This window comes from Ursus arctos, unplaced genomic scaffold (genome assembly GCF_023065955.2).
Source record: "Ursus arctos isolate Adak ecotype North America unplaced genomic scaffold, UrsArc2.0 scaffold_34, whole genome shotgun sequence".
Classification (NCBI taxonomy): domain Eukaryota; kingdom Metazoa; phylum Chordata; class Mammalia; order Carnivora; family Ursidae; genus Ursus; species Ursus arctos.
Window position 1 is genome coordinate 30225451 of NW_026623030.1, and position 20728 is coordinate 30246178.

General features: G+C 49.4%; 1 protein-coding gene across 1 annotated transcript in view; it reads left to right on the forward strand.

The window, feature by feature from the left end:
* The first annotated feature begins 4271 nt into the window (after positions 1–4271).
* Positions 4272–20728, forward strand: part of SFSWAP (splicing factor SWAP) — a 69235-nt gene continuing 52778 nt past the window's right edge. The window contains 7 exon segments of the mRNA XM_026514668.4: positions 4272–4624; positions 7178–7347; positions 7927–8058; positions 12302–12387; positions 17609–17834; positions 18796–18902; positions 19342–19474. Of these exon segments, the coding sequence (XP_026370453.2) occupies positions 4407–4624; positions 7178–7347; positions 7927–8058; positions 12302–12387; positions 17609–17834; positions 18796–18902; positions 19342–19474 (1072 nt within the window). The 5' untranslated portion in view covers positions 4272–4406.

The following is a 20728-nucleotide window of genomic DNA, read 5'->3' on the forward strand; positions in this document are numbered from 1 at the left end:
CCATGACCCACCGTAAGAAATATGGTTGCGTGTGTGGGTGCAGCTGAAACTAAAACATCAGAAAGTAGTAACAACTTACAGCTGAGATGTCCTTTTTACTTTGTAGAGCCATTACAGAAAAATGCACCTGACAGTTTTGATCGCCCACGTAACCATCCCCCAGCTCTGCAAAGCAAGTGCAGTGTCCTAGACCACCCTCGGGCGGCCCTCTGCCTCCCCTTCCTCCGCTCATCTATGAACATTGCTTTGCTTCTTTTAACCTTACCCCCCACGTATGCACCCCTACACATTATGGGTGAATTTCACCTGTTTGCATTCCACGAGTGGAATCACGAGCGTACTCAAACACTGCGCTTTTCTATCTTGCTTCCTTTGCTCGAGCTCGTTTGCAAGATTCATCGACGCTCTTGCCTGTGGCTGCGGCCTCATTCACTGCATTATATCCCATCACGTGTACCAACACACGGCAGTTTACTCATCCATTCTCTTACTGGTGGACGCGGGGTCTTTCCAGCGTGGGGCCGCTCAACTAACAACGGCGTGAACATGTGTGTCCAGGTCCCCCGCCGCACTCCGGCCCGCATCAGGCTGTCCGCGGACGAGTGGAATTGCTGCTAACGGGGTATACTGAACCCCCCTGGGTACTATACTGACAAACAGCTTTCCAGGGTGGTTGTAGCAATAAACAAACTAAAGAAACAAATAAACAGAATAACAATTAAACCAACCAAACAGCGGTTTTACCAATTCACACCCGGGTAGCAGTTTATGAAGGTGGACATTGCCCCCCATCCTTACCACTCTTACTTATGTTGGGACTTATATTTCTGGGGTCCAAACGGTGTCCCAGCTGCATTTCCCTGATAGAGATTAAACTCCTTTCCATGTGTTCATGGTCATTTACATTTCCTTTTTTATAAAAAGTCTGTTAATCTTTCACCCATTATTTTTTATTTTTTTTTAGAGAGAGAGAATGCACACACCAGTGGCGGGGGGCAGAAGGAGAGAGACTCAAGCAGACGCTCCATTGAGCGCGGAGCGTGCCACAGGGCTGCATCCCGCGACCCTGAGATCACGACAGGAGTCAAAACCAAGACTCCAACACTTAACAGACTGAACCACCCAGGCGCCCCTCTCCCATTTTTTAATTAACTTTTCTCACTGATTCGTACGAGCTCCTTAAGTATTCTGCACTTCCGTCAACTGTGTCTTCTCCCACTCCAAACAACAAAAAGTCCTGAAAAAATGTTAGCAAATCAAGCCCAGCGATGTTTATACAGAATAAAATATCATGACCAAGTTGAGATGATCTTAAACATTCAAGGTTACTGTTAAGTAGAAAATCAATGTAATTCACTTATTAAAAGAAAAAGTCAAATAATCATCTCAACGCAAAAAGGGCATTTGATAAGATTCTACTTCCTTTCGTTAAAACACACACACACACACAAAACCTAACAAACTAGGAGTACAAGGGAACGTTCTTCTGATGGAGGTTAGCGTCTAAGAACCTCCACCCTGAGCCACTCTCAACAGTGGAGGTGGGAAAACCTTCACGCTGAGACCGGGAACAGGCGAGGGTGCGCAGGACGCCCGTGTGTCCTCAGAGCAGAGGCACTTATGCAACAAGGGGAGAGAGGACAGAAGAAGGTGTGGACAGGAAGGAGAGGGTAGGACTGGGAAGAAGCAAGGCGTCATCATTCACAGACCGTATGATTGCCCAGGTCAGAAGTTCAAACCAATCTACAGATAAAGAACAAGACATAATGAGGCTGAGCAAGGAAGCTGAACACGAAATCAGTGTTCCAAGACCGTCTTCCCAGCAGCAAACAATTTGCAAGTGGGGCTTAAAAGGGATCGTAATGGCATCAAAAAGTGAAGTATCTGGGAACATACCTAACATGCTTGAGATCGTTATGGAGAAAACTAGTAAACGTTGACAGACTTTTTCATAGATGGATGCCTAACAGATCAGAGGCGCAAACACGGAGGAGGTGCCAACTCTCCCCAGGCAATCCCAGCACCAGCGTGTGAAGGCTTCTGGGAAGAACTGGATGAGCTCATTCTAAGAGTCACTTGGAAATGCAGAGAACCAACTTAGAGACTTTTTCTTCCTGTTTCCATGCTGCTTATGAGCCTCTCAACTGATTTCATAGGCAGCAGCGGACTGCAGCCCACACTTCCAACACCACTGAGCCGGTCAACACCTGACTCCCCCTCCCCCAACACATACACATGCTGAATGCTTTCGTTTGAAAACACATTTGGGGCAGAATGGACATCCTAGGGTATCAGCTCCAAGATCTCCACCAGCCTTCTGAAGGACAGAATCCCATCCTGTCCCCACTTTACAGAGAAGAGAGGCCCAGAAAGAACAGAACGAACTCAAAGTTCCACTGCAACTGAAATCAGGGTTAGGAGTGCAACCCAGGTCTTCAAAATCCCGGGCCAGGCTGAAAAAGCCGTCTGCACAGCATCTGAAAGTTCTTCCAGAACCCCCTTGAAGTCAAAGGAGCAGAGGACTTTGGCTGGGAGCACTGGGCCTTAGCCAGCTCCCTGAAGCCCAGGAAAAAGCTCAAAGCAGACCCGGCATCCCAACAGACCCGCAGGTGCCCGGAGCATCAGGTGGGACTCACTGAGCAACTCAGAGAGCTATGGTAGGACGATGGCTCGGTCACGTCCATTCTACAGACAGAAAGCCATGCTTGGTCGACTGTGTGCCAGGCGAGAGCCCAGGCGCTGGAGATGCTCAGGTGAACCCACCAAACCCCTGTTCTCCTGAAGCAAATATGGGGGTGGGGTGCTACATACAGAATGTAATGCAAGGTGGTGCTGAGTGCTCTGAAGGCAGGCCGGCCCCAAAGGCCTGACCAGTGCAGGAAATTCTACCTAGTATGCACACCTGCAGCCAGCGTTAAGAAGGGGACAGAGTCGAGACCTGGATGGGGGGCCTGGCCCAGAAAAAGCCAGAAGAGTGACACAGCCGAAGAAATCACAAGAGCAAAGGCCCTGAGGTGGAAACTGCTTGTGGCTTAATTTTTAAAACGCTATTACCATTCATATACATGACCTTATCTCAACCTTACTAGCACAAAGAGCTGTCGGTATTTTATGGACAAGGGATGTGGGCGGGAGGGGAGAACACCGGCTTCACTGCCAGTTTGGGCCCAGCAGGGAAGGAGCCTTGGGCCCCAAGAAGTGCTTCTGCCCTCCAGCCACTGCAGAGTCTGGCCTGAAACTCTAGACTGGACTAGAAGGTGCCACTCTCCTACGGAAAACACAGGTGGGAAAACCGAGGCCCAGGACGAACCTCCTTGAGTAGCAGTCGCCCCACATCCAGGTGACTGGTCTCCCAGAACCGGGTTCAATGCACCGACCTCGACTACTTTTCTCCCACACGAGTCCCAGGTCCCGGAAGCCCGAGGGGCTTCGCGGCTTACTGAGCTCTTCGGTTTCTGCTACGGAAACCTTCCGAGGTAGGCGGGATGAGGGTCGTGATCCCCAGGACCCAGAAGTTACCAGGGCCTCAGAAACCTGAAGCGACCGCCCTGGACAAGGCAGAGCCTGGCCCCCAATCCCCTGGCCCTCCAGCCCCCAGCCTCAGAGCCCCCCAGTCCCCCGACCCCCAACCTCAGAGCCCTCCGGCCCCCGACTTCAAAGCTCCCCGCCCCTGGCCCTCCAAACTCCCAGGCTCAGAGCTCCCCGGCCCCCCAGCCCCCAGGCTCAGAGCTCCCCGGCCCCCCAGCCCCCAGCCTCAGAGCTTCCCAACCTCCAGCCTCAGAGCTCCCTGGCCGGCCCCTCGGGCTCTCAGCCCTCCGCCCCAAGAGCTCCCCAGCCCCAGAATCCCCGGTTCCGCAGGCCCGAGCCCCCGATCTCCCCGGCTCCCGACCCCCAGTCCTGTCCCCCCGCCAGCGAAGACGGGGAGACCTCGCACGCGCGCAGGGAGGGGCCGCCTCAGCGAGCTGCGCACTCGGACTGCGCAGCCCCCGCCCTCCTTCCGCCCAGCGCCCGGCAGGCCCGATGCAGGTAGCGCGCAATTCGGCGCGGCGCTTTCGCCAGTGCTCTGGACAACCGTCTGAGAAAACGAACACTACACACACTCTGTCCTTTGATCACATCAGCTCCTACCGTGGCGACGCCTCCGAATGCAAAAGGCTGGAGCCAGAATACTCTCTGGCGCTTCGAACGGCTCCAAGGAGTAGCGAATCTGCCGAATCTGCTCGCCGGAAGTAGGGCTGCCCCTCGCCGGAAGTTGCGCTTCCTCCATTTTGTTGCCCGCTATGGCGGCGGTGTCGAGTTTGGGGCCGGGATGCGGCGCTTTTGACTGAGGGGGTAGGCCAGGCGAAGGCATTGGGGACATCGGCGCGGCGCAGAAGAGGACCAGTCTGGACGCCGGCGACGCTGTCATGTACGGCGCGAGCGGAGGCCGTGCCAAAACCGAGAGGAAAAGCGGCGCGAAGGAGGAGGCCGGACCCGGCGGTGCCGGCGGTGGGGGGAACCGAGTGGAGCTGCTGGTCTTCGGCTATGCCTGCAAGCTGTTCCGAGATGACGAGCGGGCCCTGGCCCAGGAACAGGGACAGCACCTCATCCCCTGGATGGGGGACCACAAGATCCTCATCGACAGGTCGGTTCCTCCCCCCACCCGCCGGTCCTCCCCTTCCCTCGCCCGCTTGATTTCGTCTGATGTTGACTTGATGGCCAGGACTAAAAGGAGGTTTTGTGGAGCCAGCGGGGGTCTGGGGGAACCCCCTCCTCTGTCCTTACATCCCCCTGGTTTTGGAGGGAGGGGGACGGTGAAACCTGCCCTAAGACGCTGGCTGGAGTTGCGTGCCGCGTGTGTCGCCGGAGGGATCTTCTCTGCTCCTGCAGCCCCTCGCGACCCCTCACCCCTGTCGCTGGTTCCAGTTGGCCACTCCGCGCGGTGGAAGCTGCCCGTGCCCTGGCCTCTCCCGACCGGCGTTCCTGTGGGGTCGTGCGCTGCCTCCCTACCCGAGGCGCTCCCACAGCTCCGTGTGGTGGGAGGGCACCCCGAAACGCCGCAGGCGGAGGCCGCGAGGTTAGAAAACCTTTTGGATCCCGAGAGTTGGCCTTGAACCTTGTGTGCCCTCGGCGCCCTCCTTGTGGAGCGCCCTTATTTTCCCAGCATGACATTTGAGTCCGCCAGTCCCCTCCTCCCCCATTCTGGGATAATCCGACGGATCTGACTTGATTCAGACCCAGGGTGAAGTTGCCAGTCAGTTGGAAGCCAGTTGACTTCGGGCAGATACTGGCTTTACTCTTAGAGGTAGTGTTCTTAGGGCTGGTTTCACAGTCTCTTAAAACCCAAGGGTGGAACTGGGATGCAGATGTGTTTCTTTTCAAATCAAACCTGCTTTAGATAATCGCCCTGGAGGGTGTTGAGCCGCTTTGGGCAGAGGGGTCCCGGGACTGGGGATTTCTAAAGATGTTTGGTTTGAAAAGGATGGCATTACATGGTGTAGGTTGTTTGCTCCCCCCCCCTCCCATATTTTCAGTCCCCCTTTCCTTTTCCTCCTTGGGGTTTTTGTTTGTTGGTTTGGTTTTTGGCCGGTTTGGCAACTCTGCTTCTGGGGCCCGGACTGAAAAGCTAAGGATGACCAGCCATTTAACTGTGGAATAGTGTCTCCGAGTGAAGGAAGCCCGTCGTTTGATTAAAGCTGGATCCTGCAAAGCCCTGGGACATGACTGTAGGGATGACCTGTGAGCTGGCCAGAATGGACACATTCATGACCAAATAGGCCTTTTTCCATCCCTGACGTTGCCGTTTGGAGTTAGATCTAGACAACAGTGACTCTGGAAGGGAGGGTTGCCGGAGCAGGTCTGGACCTGACGCTCCACGCTCTGCTCAAACATGCTGTGCCTTTAAACCGTAGCTTCTATCGATCGGTGTTGCCTGTCAGGCAGCTTGCTTTTCCAAAGTGTTACTTGTGGTATTTATTATTAAAGTTTGGTAAGCAATGAAGTCTGAGCTCTTTATGCAGTTTTCCATATCATTCTGTACGTGATTGGAGTGAGGTCTTCCAAAACTAATGGGGAGCAAACGCCACACATGTACATGTATAATATTTTCAAATAATGATCTACATTTGTAAGTTAAGGAGGTTTGCATCAAAGTAAAATAATTTTGAAATTTAATAAAGTGCAATAACTTGGCTACTCTGGAATTTTGGCCTTTTTTCTTGCAAATGTCTTTTTTTTTTTTTTTAAGTACTTTTTGGTCCTCATTACAAAAGTCAGCATTAAAAAATCAGGCAGACTTTTGTTCGTCCCTCGTTTGTTTTGCAACCCTAAATCTGAGTGTTTCTAACTCACTCGTTTATTATTTAATATTGCACATTGACGGCAGCTTCACCGAATCTTGATGTTAAAAGCATAGCAAAAAGTGCCCTTCTTATTCCTCATTTGGCTGAAGTGCCTGTTGGTCCGTGCACGTAGACATGGATGTGTCTTAACGTGTGTTATTTCCTGGGGGTATAAAGTTTAGGAGATATTTGTACTGCACCTGCTAATAGTTTTGCTCTGTTTCCAGTGAACCTCCTTAAACTGCACGTATATGTCACTGTTCCTGTGTATGTGTGTCTCTCTATCACATAACCCAGCACTTATTTCCTCAGCCAAGTGGCTAGGGGGCGAGCCTAGCCAAGATTTTACCTCCAATGGACGCAAGTTTCTTTGGTGAAGATCTCTCCTGAGAGTTCGGGACTAGCAGAAAGAAGCGAGGAAATTTCGACCGTTGGGTTCTTACGGATAGGTATTTATGTATTCGGTTTGTGTGAATGTAAGCTATGATATTTGACTTTTCAGAAAAAATTTTTTTATTTTTTATTTTTTTGCAAATGGCATTGAATGGTTGACCAAACCATAAACGGTAAGCACTGCCAGTGAAGTGGGCACCATTTATGCTATTAAAGGATTGTTTACCTTTAATTATAAGCCTTATATTATACAAAGGAATTTAGACTTTGTTAAGATAACTTGAGTTTAAAAGTAGGTGAGATATGACTAGCCAAATTAAATATAAATCTGAGAAGATTTTTTATGTTTGTTTTAATATTTTTATTTCTTTGTTTTAATCGGTAAGTATATATATATAAAACATCACACACAAACCAACCTAGACGTTAACTTCTTTCCGTTGACCAGCATGTTCATATTACAGATATGATGGGCGCGGTCACCTGCATGACCTTTCTGAGTACGATGCTGAGTATTCCACATGGAACCGAGATTACCAGCTCTCTGAAGAGGAGGCACGAATAGATGCCCTGTGTGATGAAGAGAGGTATTTAGCCTTGCATACGGACTTGCTTGAGGAGGAGGCGAGGCAAGGTACTGCTCAAGAAAAACTTACTTAAGCAACAAACTTTTTAAAATTTTTTAAGTATTTAAAATTTACTCCCATTCATTTTTTTATACTCACTCTTTCTGATATTATCTTGACAGTACCCAGTGGATTGGAAAAACAGGAGTCTTTGCGTTCTGAGAGGACCTCAGGATAGTTTATATATAGAGCCACAAAGAATTTTCCCAGCTTTTGAGGGCAGACTGGGATTTGAAAAAACAAAAACCAAACTCTTTAACTGTTCTTCTTTAACAGTATCGTATAAACTAAAATTGATGTTCTTGTCTTTGCCTTAACAATCTTTAATACAGTTCTTAATCCCCAAATTTCTCAGCAGGAAGAAATTTTCCACAAAGACGTGTATTCTGCTATCTGTGGTAAACATGTACTAGCAAAAGTACATATTAATAGATGTGAGGTGTGAATTTGTAAAAACATTTTTGCCTCAAAAAGAGGTTGAAAAAAGTGTGTTGTATGCTTTACTGATAGCTACAACTTTAGAAATATGTAAAATTTTTCTCAGTAAATTTCCACTTTTGTTAATAAAATTCTCATTTTTGTTCAAGAGGAAGAATACAAGCGACTGAGCGAAGCGCTGGCAGAGGATGGGAGCTATAACGCAGTGGGATTCACGTACGGTAGTGACTACTATGACCCGTCTGAGCCGACCGAGGAGGAGGAGCCTTCTAAACAGAGAGGTGAGGGGAGTGGTCTGCCCGCGGTGACACACTGCACGCCTCACGGTGGAGCCTTCAGAGTACAAGTGTGGACGCTAAGTGTAACATCAGTGTGACACAGGCAGCATTAGCGGAACTCCGTCTCAGGGTAGAACAAGGTTAGAAACTAGAAAACAAAGTGTTTCTGGAGGTGAAAACAATGCAGGCTCTTGTCTACATTGGACTAGTTGCCTTTCACTTATTTCTCTTTGACTCGGGTAACTGGAAATTATTCACTCTGGATTCTTTGTTTCTTAACTGATGACACATGCATTGATACACACGGTGAGTTCTCAGGGCATGGAGAGGAGAGGCGTTAACGACCTTGTGTGAACCTGCTTCTTCACACCCCCCACAAGTAAAATAATGACAAGGCTCAGTAGAAGGACACCTGTGGAGGCACTTCCTGCTCAAAAGAGAAGAGCACCAGACGTCCCAGGTAGACTTGGTGGGACCCGCCAACACGGCACCCGTGCGGTGTCGTACAGTAATATTTACATAAAATGGAAGATTTTAAGTTCATACTCTTCTGGTTTAACTCTAGGAACTTTGAATATAAAAAAAATAGTGCCCCCAAAATATCTGGACTCATGTAGTGCAGGGACAAACGTCCTTAGTCACTTTGGTAAGCCCTGAGAGCGCCATTATCACGGCCTTGCATAATAACCAGACGTCAACGATCCGTAATGGTAACACGACCCGGAAACTTCAAGGCTAGATCGCTGTGTTGAGGACATTCTGTTTAAGGGGAAGGAGAACTGTGTGGGGACCCGGCTGGCTCAGTCGATAGAGCGCGTGACTCTTGATCTCGGGGTCGTGAGTTCTAGCTCCACACCGGGAGTCAATAAAAGTCAATAAAAATTTTGAAGGGAAGGAGAACTTTAGAAACCATTCGAATGTTTAAAATAATAAACTTAGAATCACATTATACGGGGATTTCATCTTAGAGCTAACACTCCGTTATTTGGCACTTAATTGGTTTCTCCTTAAGTTACAAAGCTCCTAACAAGTCTGAAGTAGTTACATCAGCCTGATGTGCCAGTGTGGTCTGCCCGGCCTGGTGCGGCCGCGTGGGGTTCTCCTGCCCCCTTCACCGTGGGTGTCACCTCTACAGGACGTTGGGCAGTCTTGTGCAGGTGCTTCCTTGTTGCCCCGCTCCCCGTCCTGCTCTTCGCGTCGTGGGCGGCAGTCACTGCTGTGCAGCTGTGTCCCAGGAGCTTGTGAAAAGACTTTTCAGATGTCGTTGGAACGGGGTTCGGTTAAAGCCTCGCTCAGGCATGTCACGCCTTCAGAAGTTAGGAGGCAGGGAGATGTTCTTGCAGGTCCGAGAAGTAAGCACTCAGTGTTTGACCCACAGTGACTTACCCCTGTTAGGGTTCTGGGTAGTTTAGATTCTGTTGTTTTGTTCCCGAACCGTGTACATGATGTCTGCTTTAAATACATAGTATTTTTGATCAGAAGGAAGGAATAAGTACTATATAAGTTCGTACATGAAGAATGGAAATTTGTAAAGGCCAAATGTCTTTTGCAAGATCAAGTGACAATCTTTGGGAAAATCCATAATACTAATTTCTTAACATTCTCGGTTAGGGATCGGCACACTGCTGTTGGCCCAGCCGGCAGGTTTTATAGGTGAAGTTTCGCGGGCGCACCATCAATGCTGGCTTGTGCACACGGCGTCCGTGCAGCCTTGGCGGCTCAACAGCAAAGTCGAGTAGTTGGCCCACAGGCCACGTGTGGCCAGAAATGTGTGGCGGGAAATGCTTTCTGTCTGGCACTGTCCAGAAAGTTCCCGACCCCTGTTACACATGTCGGATATTGTCTCCATGTAATTAAACTTCTTTATAATTACTGAATTTTAAGAATTTCAATGTGACTTAGTTTTTCTCCTAAGTTGTTTTGTTTTTTTTGTTTTGTTTTGTTTTGTTTTAAGATTTTATTTATTTATTCGACAGAGAGAGAGACAGCCAGCGAGAGAGGGAACACAAGCAGGGGGAGTGGGAGAGGAAGAAGCAGGCTCCTAGCGGAGGAGCCTGATGTGGGGCTCGATCCCATAACGCCGGGATCACGCCCTGAGCCGAAGGCAGATGCTCAACCGCTGTGCCACCCAGGCACCCCTCCAAAGTTTTAATATGCTTTTTCTTTAACATAATTTTCTCTTTAGTATCTTATAATTTTTTTCTATAATCACATTCTCAGGACTTTGCTTTATATGGTGATTAATTTTTTTTGAAGGTTTATTTATTTATAGAGAGAGTGCGCGCGTGCGTGCCTGAGCAGGGGGAGGGGTCTAGGGAGAGGGAGAATCTGAAGCAGACTCATCGCTGAGCGTGGAGCCTGATGTGGGGCCTGATGTGGGGCCAGGTCCCAGGACCTGAGGTCTGACGTGAACTGAAATGAAGAGCCGGGCGCTCAACCGGCTGAGCCCCCAGGTGCCCTGCTGATTAATTTTTTTAATGAAAGTCGGGCCCATGGGGAACTTACATCTTGGCTTTTTGTGCTTTGCTTATGCCAGTGTAGGTAAAATGCCACCCGTACACACGCGCTTAACAGAATGCACTTTGGTGCCCAGTACCACTGACGGGGAAGTTTTACTTCAGTGTTGCATTATTAAAAAAAAAAATAGGTTTTTTTGTTTGTTTGTTTTCCAGGGCCATCAGTGGGTCTAAATATTCCTTGATTTTCAAAATTACTCTACCGTCCTGGCATTTGGGGACATTTTAAGCTGGCAGCGTTGGCCCCTTTGCATCTGTGCGTCACCCCCTCTTCCTTTTGTGTGGCAGATTCTCATAATTTTCTTGTGTTTTTTAATCATTATTAAAGATCTTTTTTATGAAAGAAGGATTTGAACTTATTTGAATCTGAGTGTTGCAGTGGTTGTGTTTTGTTCTGTGCTACTGCAGCCGTTTTTCTGTAAACAAAGGCGTGTGTAGGGCGGAGCAGCTCTGGGTAGCCTCCGTGCTCCAGACAGCTCCTGATCGGGGCGCCTCTGCTTCCTGAGCAGCGGCAGGGGTGTTTAAGAGAAAAATTTCCCTCATTTCGTCATGATAGGGAGGTAGAGTAAAGGTCGTACTTCCATGCACACACCTTTGGCCCCACGCCCAAGGAGACTATGAGAGTTGAAGTTGCTACTTGATGTATTGCAAACCAGGGTGTCCAGTGTCGTCCAGCTCCACTGGGCCGTTTGGTCACTGCTACCGGGGAGCAGGGCTGCTGACGGCAGGAAGCTGTCAGGCTTGAGTGAGTCTCCGGTTCTTAGGGGAGAATAAGGCGGGACAGTGTTAAATAATTCTTACTTAGGAATTTATAACCTACCTATATCTCATCAGACTAGAATACCCAGGTTTTTAGGTATGATGAAACCTACTTACAATTCTTCTTGGCTTCCTGGAAGAATTAGGTTTGATAGGAAACCTTCAAAATTGTTCATCTCATCAAGAAACCATATGTGGTGGAAACATTTGTTTTGAAGATGATGTAATGTTTTCTTAATGTTATTTTTTTGACAGAAAAACCTAAGTAGGTATTGAAATCCTTTATAACGTTAGCTTTGATAAGTTTTCTATTACGTTTTTGTACATTTCACTCTGGCCTTTAAGTAGGTGATCTCCTGAGTGATTTTGAGGTATGCAGGTACCTTCCGATTCAGGAGGTTCTGACGTGCAGTGCCCCGTCTGACACAGCGGACAGAGCTGTTCATAGATGGAAATGGGAAAGAGGCGTCTAATTATTTGTGGTAGGGGATCATTTGCACGGGTGGGGAAGTCTTGGCAGTTACACTTAAGGGCTTTACAACTTGATGGTGAAATCCGCCCGCCACTTGGGGATTGAGCTGTGCCTGCCTCCTTGGGGATCCTGTAGAAACAGCTTGGAGGGGTCTCAGTGCCAGTTAAACACACACACAGATCACAGAGCTGGGAGCAGGGAGAACTGACCACAGTCTGAGTACCCAGTAAGCAGGGCGTGGTTGTAGGGGGACGTCCACTGCCAGGTCTCCGGGAGAGGTCGGTGCCTCAGCAGCCTCGTCTGCAGGGTTGGTACCATAACCTGACTGGTGTGTGCTGGGGCAGAGGAGGAGACAGGAAGGTGTTTCTAGAGGTGATGCTGGGAAGGTGAAGAACCAGGGTAGCGCCACTTGCAGCGGTCCCTCCATTGTTGTGTCCTGTTGGTGGCCACCTTTTTTCCTGGTCATTGTTCTGAATTTTTATATTTTCTTTTTATACAGAAAAAAATGAGGCTGAAAACATAGAGGAAAACGAGGAGCCTTTCATTGCCCCTTTGGGGCTGAACGTGCCGCCTGACGTGGAGCTGGTAGGTGTGCTTCCTGTTCACGGGACTGCCCGTTGTTATCACTGTGGGTTAGGAGCACCGGGTGTGCACGAGCCTGGTGGTAGCCGTGATGGCTCTGTAAGTTCGTGATGCTTTCAAATGATGTGAGTTCATGGAGACAAAGCCACACCCCCCTATTCTCCTCCAAAGCAAAAGGGAGGAATTCCAGCAGAATCGCTAGACCAGAGCATCAGGGACTCGAGGAACTGGCTCTCGGAAGTCATCGGTTGAGCCCCCATGTTTACAAGGATGGAGAAACTGAGGCCAAGTAAGCGGTGAGGAAGCTGCTGGCCACACTGTCAGCCACGTTTAGGCATAAGAACCATCTCGATCACACAGCGTGGCTTGCTGGGAATTGGCTTTGCCAGGCACTTAGGGAAATGCCTTTACCTTCCTTTCTGCTTTTGCACTTGGTCTTCCTGTCCCTTGTGATGATGGCCTGGTGGCATCTCCAGGCCCCTTGACACTCAAGCCCCCCCCCCCCCGAGGGGGGGACTCACCTTGGCCTGAGTGCTCTGCGACTAGAGCCTGGCAGAGCAGTGGTTCACACTCCCCTCATGCTGCTATTCCAGCTGCAGCCTGTTGGGTTCATGCTGAGTTAGAGGGGGCGACCTTGGGGTCTCCCGCAGCAGCCCTGGCTGCTTTGTATCTCCTGTGTCCTGTAATGCTGACAGCCCCGTACCCTAGCTGCTGTGCCCGGCCACAGGAGGAGAAGAGCGTGCCGTGCGGGTGGCAGGCAGAGTGTTGCACGTGCACGCTCGGGGGGCGGGGGTGGGGGGAATGTTGGTGCTTGGTGTGGGTTTTCCTGACTGCATTTCTAGCACCATGGACGCAGGTGTCCTAGGTTCTCGTGCCCCGGGTTCTGAGCCTCTGGGTGCACGGGGGCCGGGAACTGTTCGTGGAAGGAGCCTCTGATGATGGTTCCCCCCATTTTCATGTGTCGAAGGCAGGCGGCAGAGCCTCCACTCTTCCTTTCCTGCATTTACGCACTCACAGCCTCTCCTTCCTTCGCTTTCTCAGTCTTCGTGCAAGTAAGAGTAAAAATGTCTGGATTTTGCTGAGTGAAATTACTACGTATATTTGCTTCTCCATCTCCAGCATTCAGTTAAAGCTGAAAGTGTCATTTGAACGTTTGATATTCCAAGATTTGTGTTGATATACTTTCTGTGCATTGTTCTGGGTTATATTCCTACTTGTTCTGGAATGTGCTCTTTATTCCACGTGAGAGACCCATTAAAAACGGGTTGCTCCCTTACCTATACTTAATGCTAAAAGCTTTTATTTAAGGTTGACTATATGGAATTATATTTATTTTTATGTGAAAGATTATTTTTAAACTTTTATGCAAACATAAACATGTAAGTATAATAGATTTTTATTGCATTGTTTATTTCCTATTAAAATATTTAATGGCTGTGTTATTCTCAGCCAGAGTAAGCATCACTAAGCTGTTTAATGGTCTGCTGGAACTAAAAATAGTCGCTAGCCATTGGAGAGCAGAATAGTAATTTGCTTTCTTGATGTTGAAGAGTTTCTGGTGATATTATTACAGACCGGCCTCTTGAGTAGGAAATTGTTTGATTCTGTGGAAACCATGTCTGCGTGCCTGTCGGGGTGCTGCTGGACAGGGTTTTTTCCCTCTATGCTGGCATCAGGGCTTGGGGGCAGCAGTTCATGGTCTGCGACTCACACTGCGATGTCGGGGCGGGGGGGTGGGTGGAGCATGGGGCACTTGTAGGGGACTTCGTGTCGGTGATGAAATGCTGAGCTTGTCGGCCTGTAGGTAGGGGCGGGTTGCTGCCTCCATGCACGGGGGCTGCCTTCACACGGGAAAGAAAGCAGGCATTCTAGGGGGTTCTTGATGCTTAAACCAGGCTTTTGGATTAGAGCCTAATGACTACAGGATCTGTGGGGTTTGTGTGAACAGTAGGAGTAGTTAGAAATCGTAGCACTCGGGAAGGCGGATGTTGGCAGGTACTTGAGACAGGCCGCAGCTGGTGCTGTCCTCCACAAAACCCCGGCAGCCCTCCCGCTCCACATTCCACCAGGCCCCTAAAGTGACCTCACGGCTTTGTTTTAGATTTCATAGTGGTTCTGTGTGTGTTTTCTTGGGTTTCTCCCTGGATATGTAGCCTGGCGTCATTTGTCCCAACGTTGTGTTTTCAGCCATCTGTCCCCTTCCTGGGGACCTGGAAGCCTGTCTTGGTCACCTCCTGAGCTCTGCACACACCCGGTCCCGATTCTGGCTGTACTCTGCTCTGTGCCTGCTTGTGTTGGGTTGTGTTGGTGCCCCCACAGCTGGCACACACCGGGAGCACCGCTGGGAAGGTGGAGGGAGAGTCACTCCGGTCAGCCACGGGTTCTGGAAGTGCTGTTGCCCCACAGACCCCATTAGAAGTTACTTCTAAGGGAAACATGCTCATTTGAACACACTTTATGAACCAGAGGAAAAGCAGGGAGGGATTCGTGTGTAATGGCTGTCGTGAGCAACATTTCTGTCTCTTGGATTAAGAACACCGCGGGGGTGACGTTTGCTGACCACGTGCTGTGTACCAGGTACCGTGCACCGTGTTTTGCTCCTGTTCCCAGTCCTTGCAGCACCGGTGCCTGGGGAGTAGATGCGCTTGTCAGCCCGTGTGCAGGGGAGAGACGCTGAGGTCTAGAGAGGTCAGAGCAGCTGCCCCAAGGGAGGCACGCGCGGGTCAGGCCTGCAGCTCCAGCCTGGGCCCAGCTCCAGAGCTCTGAGCCATGGACTTAGGCCCAGCTGATTGGTGTTCAGCTTAGAGTGTTATTGTCATCGTAATTCAGGGGTTCTGTCGCCACGGGATGGGGGTGGGAAGCATCCTGTGGAGTTCTTGCCATGGGATTCGTGAAGACTGTTCACGTGTGATGAGCCTGCCCCCACCCCGTGCGCTGAGCACGTTTTGCAGGCACCTTGTCTTCCAACAGCTCTTTCCTCACAGGATGTAGATGTGTCTATCGAGTCACACATGTCACTAGATCCCATTGTAGCACCAGGATTTCGAATTTTGTTTTGGAAGTCCCTTCCCATGCCTAAGATTTAAAAAATATTTCCTGTTTCCTACTTTTGCATTTATAGTTTGTTTTTGTTTTTGTCTTTTTTTTTTTTTTTTTTTTTTTACAATTGAACTGTGACTTGATGTAATATTTATTTTGGGCTGTGAGTGAAGTGGGCATTTAATTTTCCTCCCCCGATCATAGTGGAGGAGAGGGCCAGCCCAGCTGCTCCGGGGGCTCCTCACTTTTCACCCCCCTTCCATCCCCATACCACCCCGTCCTGGTCCCCCTGCTTCAGGGCTCTGAGCTCCAGCATTTTCCAGAGCTCTTAGGAGACCTGACACTGGTGTGGGCTTTCTCACCTCGTACACTGCTCTCCCACTCCCGGTGTCTACCCCGCAGTGTTTAGAGCCGTGTCAGTGTAGTTTGCGAGGAGTGAGGACGCAGGAGCCTGCTTCGGTGCACTAAGTCACTTACTTAAACCAGAGGTTTCCCGGGTAAGGCAAGCATTTCTCCCTTTATCATCAGTCTTTGTAACACATCGTATATGTGTATATGTCCTTGAAAACCCATTTTACAGTGGGGGTACTCGTGGTGTTAAATAGAAAACACCTCTGTAAACGTAGGGCTCTAGAGAGAGCAGAGACTGTTCCCACACCAGGTGCTGGTGTGTTAGCCCCTTGCTCTGGGAGCAGGCCCGGAAGTGTGCTCACCGTGTGCTCTGTTCCTCTGTAGTCACCAGTGCTTTGTGGCCACTGTCTTTTTACCATGACATTCTATCATAAATAGGTCTCCTTTTAGGAGACGTTAAACCAGCAGGTCAGTTTGGTCAGCAGAGAAGGCCTCCCTGTGGAGCCGACTGTCGTTTCCTCTCAAGGTCACTATTCTGAATTCACTGTTAATGATGGAGGTGTGTGTGGAACACAGTTTCAGAGATTAATCTTGCTGTTAGTCCAAGCCATTGAAAATCTGCCTCAGGATCCATGCTCCAGGCGCAGTGGGCCTTTGACATGGAATCTAGTTTATTTTGGGATCAGTAAATAACTTTAATTGTAGGTACTTATCCTGTTTAAGTGTGAAGGACTTTATTAGTTCAGGAATTAAGTTTGAGAATTAAGGCATTTATATTTTATGAAGGATGTGGTTCTGGAATTACAGAAAGCATCTTGAATACTTAACTGCCCATTTTTAATGAATAATTTCCCACTTTATTTGCATGTAATTTCTAAGTGTTAATCTCTTCGTTATTATTAAAAGTATTTTTGGAGTATGGCTTTCAGTGTCTGGTCTGACAAGCTCCATTTGTGGGTGGGAAGTGCCCAGCGTGTCATGTGGAGGAAGTAAGTTAGCACGGGCAGGAACCCGGTTGGCAGGGTCTGGTTCCTGGTAGTAACCTCACTGGGAGGCAGCAAGATGTGCAGCCTGTTGCTGTGGGGAGGCCCTCCCCATTCTGGCCAGACCTCACCCACTTGCTGTGGAGGCGAGTTAGGTGCAGGAGCAGTGAGAGCATGGCGCTTTCCGAGCTATGACGTCTAGTCCCAGCTAAGAAGGAAAGAGGAGTGACGTGTAGGCCCTTGAGAAACTTGGTGAACGTGCGCCCCTCCCTAGAAATATGCGTATGTATATAATTTGCATACAGCTTCTGAGGGTTCACGACCTCCAGTTCCATCACAGAACCTGGTTAATGTGGAGGTACAGTGACTTGGTGTAAAAAAGATCGTCTCAAGTCAGTTCTGCTCAAAGCTGGAGTGGGCACCTCAGTCTGTGAGTTTTCTCCCCATGAAATACTACAGAATCCAGAAATAGTCCAAAGTGTTGTGGAACCAGGGGCTGTTCAAACTGGGCTCTTCCGATTGAAATGTCTCTCTCTTTTTTTGTTAAAGATTTTATTTATTTGAGAGAGAGAGAGAGAGAGAGAGAGAGTGCAAGTCGGGGGAGGGGCAGAGGGAGAGGGAGAAGCAGACTGCTCTCAGCGCAGAGCCCAATATGGGGCTCGATCTCATGACCCTGAGAGCATAACCTGAGCCAAAATCAAGAGTCGGCCGCTTAACCAGGCTATCCAGGCACCCCGTCTCTTATTTCATATAATTGACAGTAAAACCAGGTTTTTTTCCTGTGTTTTAAGTCATGTAGCCAGTGAAAAAGAGGAAAAATTGATCACGTGAATATGTATGTTTTTTCATAGCCACCAACAGCCAAAATGCATGCAATCATTGAGCGCACAGCCAATTTCGTGTGCAAACAGGGAGCACAGTTTGAAATAATGCTGAAAGCCAAGCAGGCCCGGAATTCTCAGTTCGACTTTCTACGCTTTGATCACTACCTCAACCCCTACTACAAATTCATCCAGAAAGCCATGAAAGAAGGACGCTATACGGTGTTGGCGGAAAACAGAAACGAAGAGAAAAAGAGTATGTGAGACTGTGTCCTGTGTGGATGCGGGGCCCTGTGCTGGGTGGCCTCTGGGAGGGGATAAGCCTGCACTGCAGGACTTCCAGAATGTTCCTGCAGCCCCACCACTAAGGTGTGCTAATTAAACCTGCTGGTGCACCCCGAGGGCGGGGCGAAGCTCTTCTTGAGTAAGTCTTGAAAGTACACTAGATTCCCAATTAATATTTCCACAGATAGTGACATATAATTAAATATTGATGCTATCAGAACATAATGATCTGGGTAGGAAATTTTTCCTCTCATTTTGGCTGTTTCACATTTCCTGGAGAAAAGAGTAAATCTGCTTCGTGGGATGGTTCCAGCCATACACGTGCCCGCGGATTTAGGGCCTAAGCTTAAGTTATGTGTGCACAAAAATGGAATGGTTAGTTTTGCTCTCTATTTATTCATCTCCACCTTAAGCTGTTGTTTTTATTAAATATCTAAATTGGGAATTCTTAACCACAAAGGCCAGTTAACTGTTTGAATAACATGCAGGGACAGCAGTCTGTCTGTACATGTCTGCTGTTGAATTTTTTTCTCTTGAGCTGAAACGTGATCTTCAGAATCATTTGTACAAATCTTGCTTACAGATCTCATTTTCTCCACATTTGTTAGTTTTTTAAAGTATCTGTTGCCGTTGTTCTATCTTTCATCAGGATTTTTGCCTTTTTTCTAAATTAAAACACAGTTGCTCCAGGCTAGTGGCGCTGGATGGGTATGCTGGCGGACGGCGCATGCCTGTCTGCCCCCCGCTTTCCGCTGAGCACGTTTGGGCGGCAGCGCCCCAGGGGCTGTTTCCCAGAGGTGCTTCCTGGGTGGATAACCGCCACACGGTTACCAGCAGCCCTGCCTATGTCTGCTGCTAAGTGTTTACACCCGTTATCTGTGCCGTGTCTCTCCCCACACACCAGAATCTTGAAACACACTTTTGCTTTCCAGAGTCGGGAGTCAGCTCTGATGATGACGATGATGAAGGAGATGGGAGTTACCTGCACCCGTCTCTCTTTGCTTCCAAGAAGTGTAACCGCCTGGAGGAGCTGATGAAGGTTCTGATCTTCTGTATTTTTTATGCCGTAACAGAACTTCTGCTAGTCTAGTTTTAGGAAATCATTAAGCAGCCATTTATTTGGTATCTTATTTTATCGTCATCAAGGTCTGTTCTGCGTTTTCACGTCTGCTTGGTTGCTCACACTTTTACTGGTGGCAGTAGAGTCCTGCCCACCCCTCCTTTCTTTCCCGAGTGGTTACTAGACGATGGAAGCCATCTGTTCACTCACTTCCTCTGGGACTCACGAGCAGCCACGTAGAGCACAGCCACGGTCGTTCAGGCCCTCTGTGTGCGCATGCCGAGGGTTTCCTGAAGCACGTCCACGTGCTCTGATACACCGTGTGCTGTGGTTGAGTTGAGCCTTCTTGGCCACAAAAGAGTTCTCCATGACTTAGGGTACGGGAAATGGTGTGATCATGCGTCCTCTCTGTCTGCAGCCTTTGAAGGTGGTGGACCCGGATCACCCCCTTGCCGTGCTGGTCCGTAAAGCCCAGGCCGACAGTCCCGCTCCCACCCCCCCCACAGCAGACGGCACCACGCAGCCCTCCCAGGTGGAATACACCGCTGACTGTGAGTACCTCGCTGTGCGCCTCCCAGCCTGCAGAGCGTACCCAGCAGGACGGCACCACAGGGATGCATGCAGTGCGCATCCGGTAGAGGGGCTGGGAGGACTCCGTCCCTTGGGGTCTTCATGGTTAGCCATCCTCGGCATGTGGCCTCATCCTTTTGTGTGTCCCCTAACGTTGACAAATGGCTGCTCTGTGTCCAGCATCAGCTGTGCATTGCAGGAAGGATGGAGAAGGGCAAGGGCAGAAAGGAGGTGCTCGGGGGCTTTGCCCTTCTTTGAAGACCCCCTCCCTCACCCAAGCAGCCGTGCCTGGTGCCTCCCTTTGACCCTCACAGACAGGACTGTGTCGCATGGTCTCCCGGCCCACAGTGAGGGCTGGAATCCAGTATGTCACGGCCCTAACCAAAGTGGAAGCTCTTGTTACGAAGCACAGGGAGCGTGGATGTTGGCAGGCTGGCAGTGCTGTTGTGTGCACAGTTGCTTTCCTGCAAAAGAGACGGCTCAAGCTGGCGTGCAATGTACGCCTTAGAATCCCAGCTAGTTCCTACCTGTTCGGGCTGCTTGCGGGCCTTTTGTCTTCTTAATTACCGGAAGATTATTAATGGAAGGCAGATCCTGAGGTTCTATTCAAGTAATCATTTGAAAGCATTTGACCTGGGTCTCGTTATCTGATCTGGTTAAAATTACTCAGAAGTTAACAGAACGAGAGCAGAGGCTTTAGGACGGCTGCAAGGATTTGGGGTCCCTCCCCTGCAGATCCGATCAGTCATCCGGCCATAAAGCTCATCACCGTCAGAGGGAGGGGAATCAGCCAGAGATTAATTCTCCTTTAAGACGTAGGCTGCGTATTATTGGAGCGTCAGAAGCAGAAGCCAGGCCCTTACACCCTTTCCTGGCGGTGACTCTGATGTGCCACCGTGACATTTGCAGACTTCGTGGGTCAGGGACTTGAGGGAACTTCATGCGCATATCCTGGAAAAGCCTCTTAAAGGGCTTGGGGTTTGCAGTGCTCATGATGGGGAGTGCTGTGTGGACAGCAGGGCCACACAGGTGAACGGGAGTCGGGAGTGACCGGTAGAAGTTGGCTGAGTGGAACATCCCTTGGCTTCCTTGTTTTCCTTTTTCCAACCTATCGTTGGATTTCTGCAAGTGAAACGCCCTGTCCGTGTGCATCCACTAGGTCGGTGAAGCTATTGAACTGTCTTGCACGGAAGAGGAGAGCAAGTTTGGGGTCAGGGTGACCATCATCCGATCAT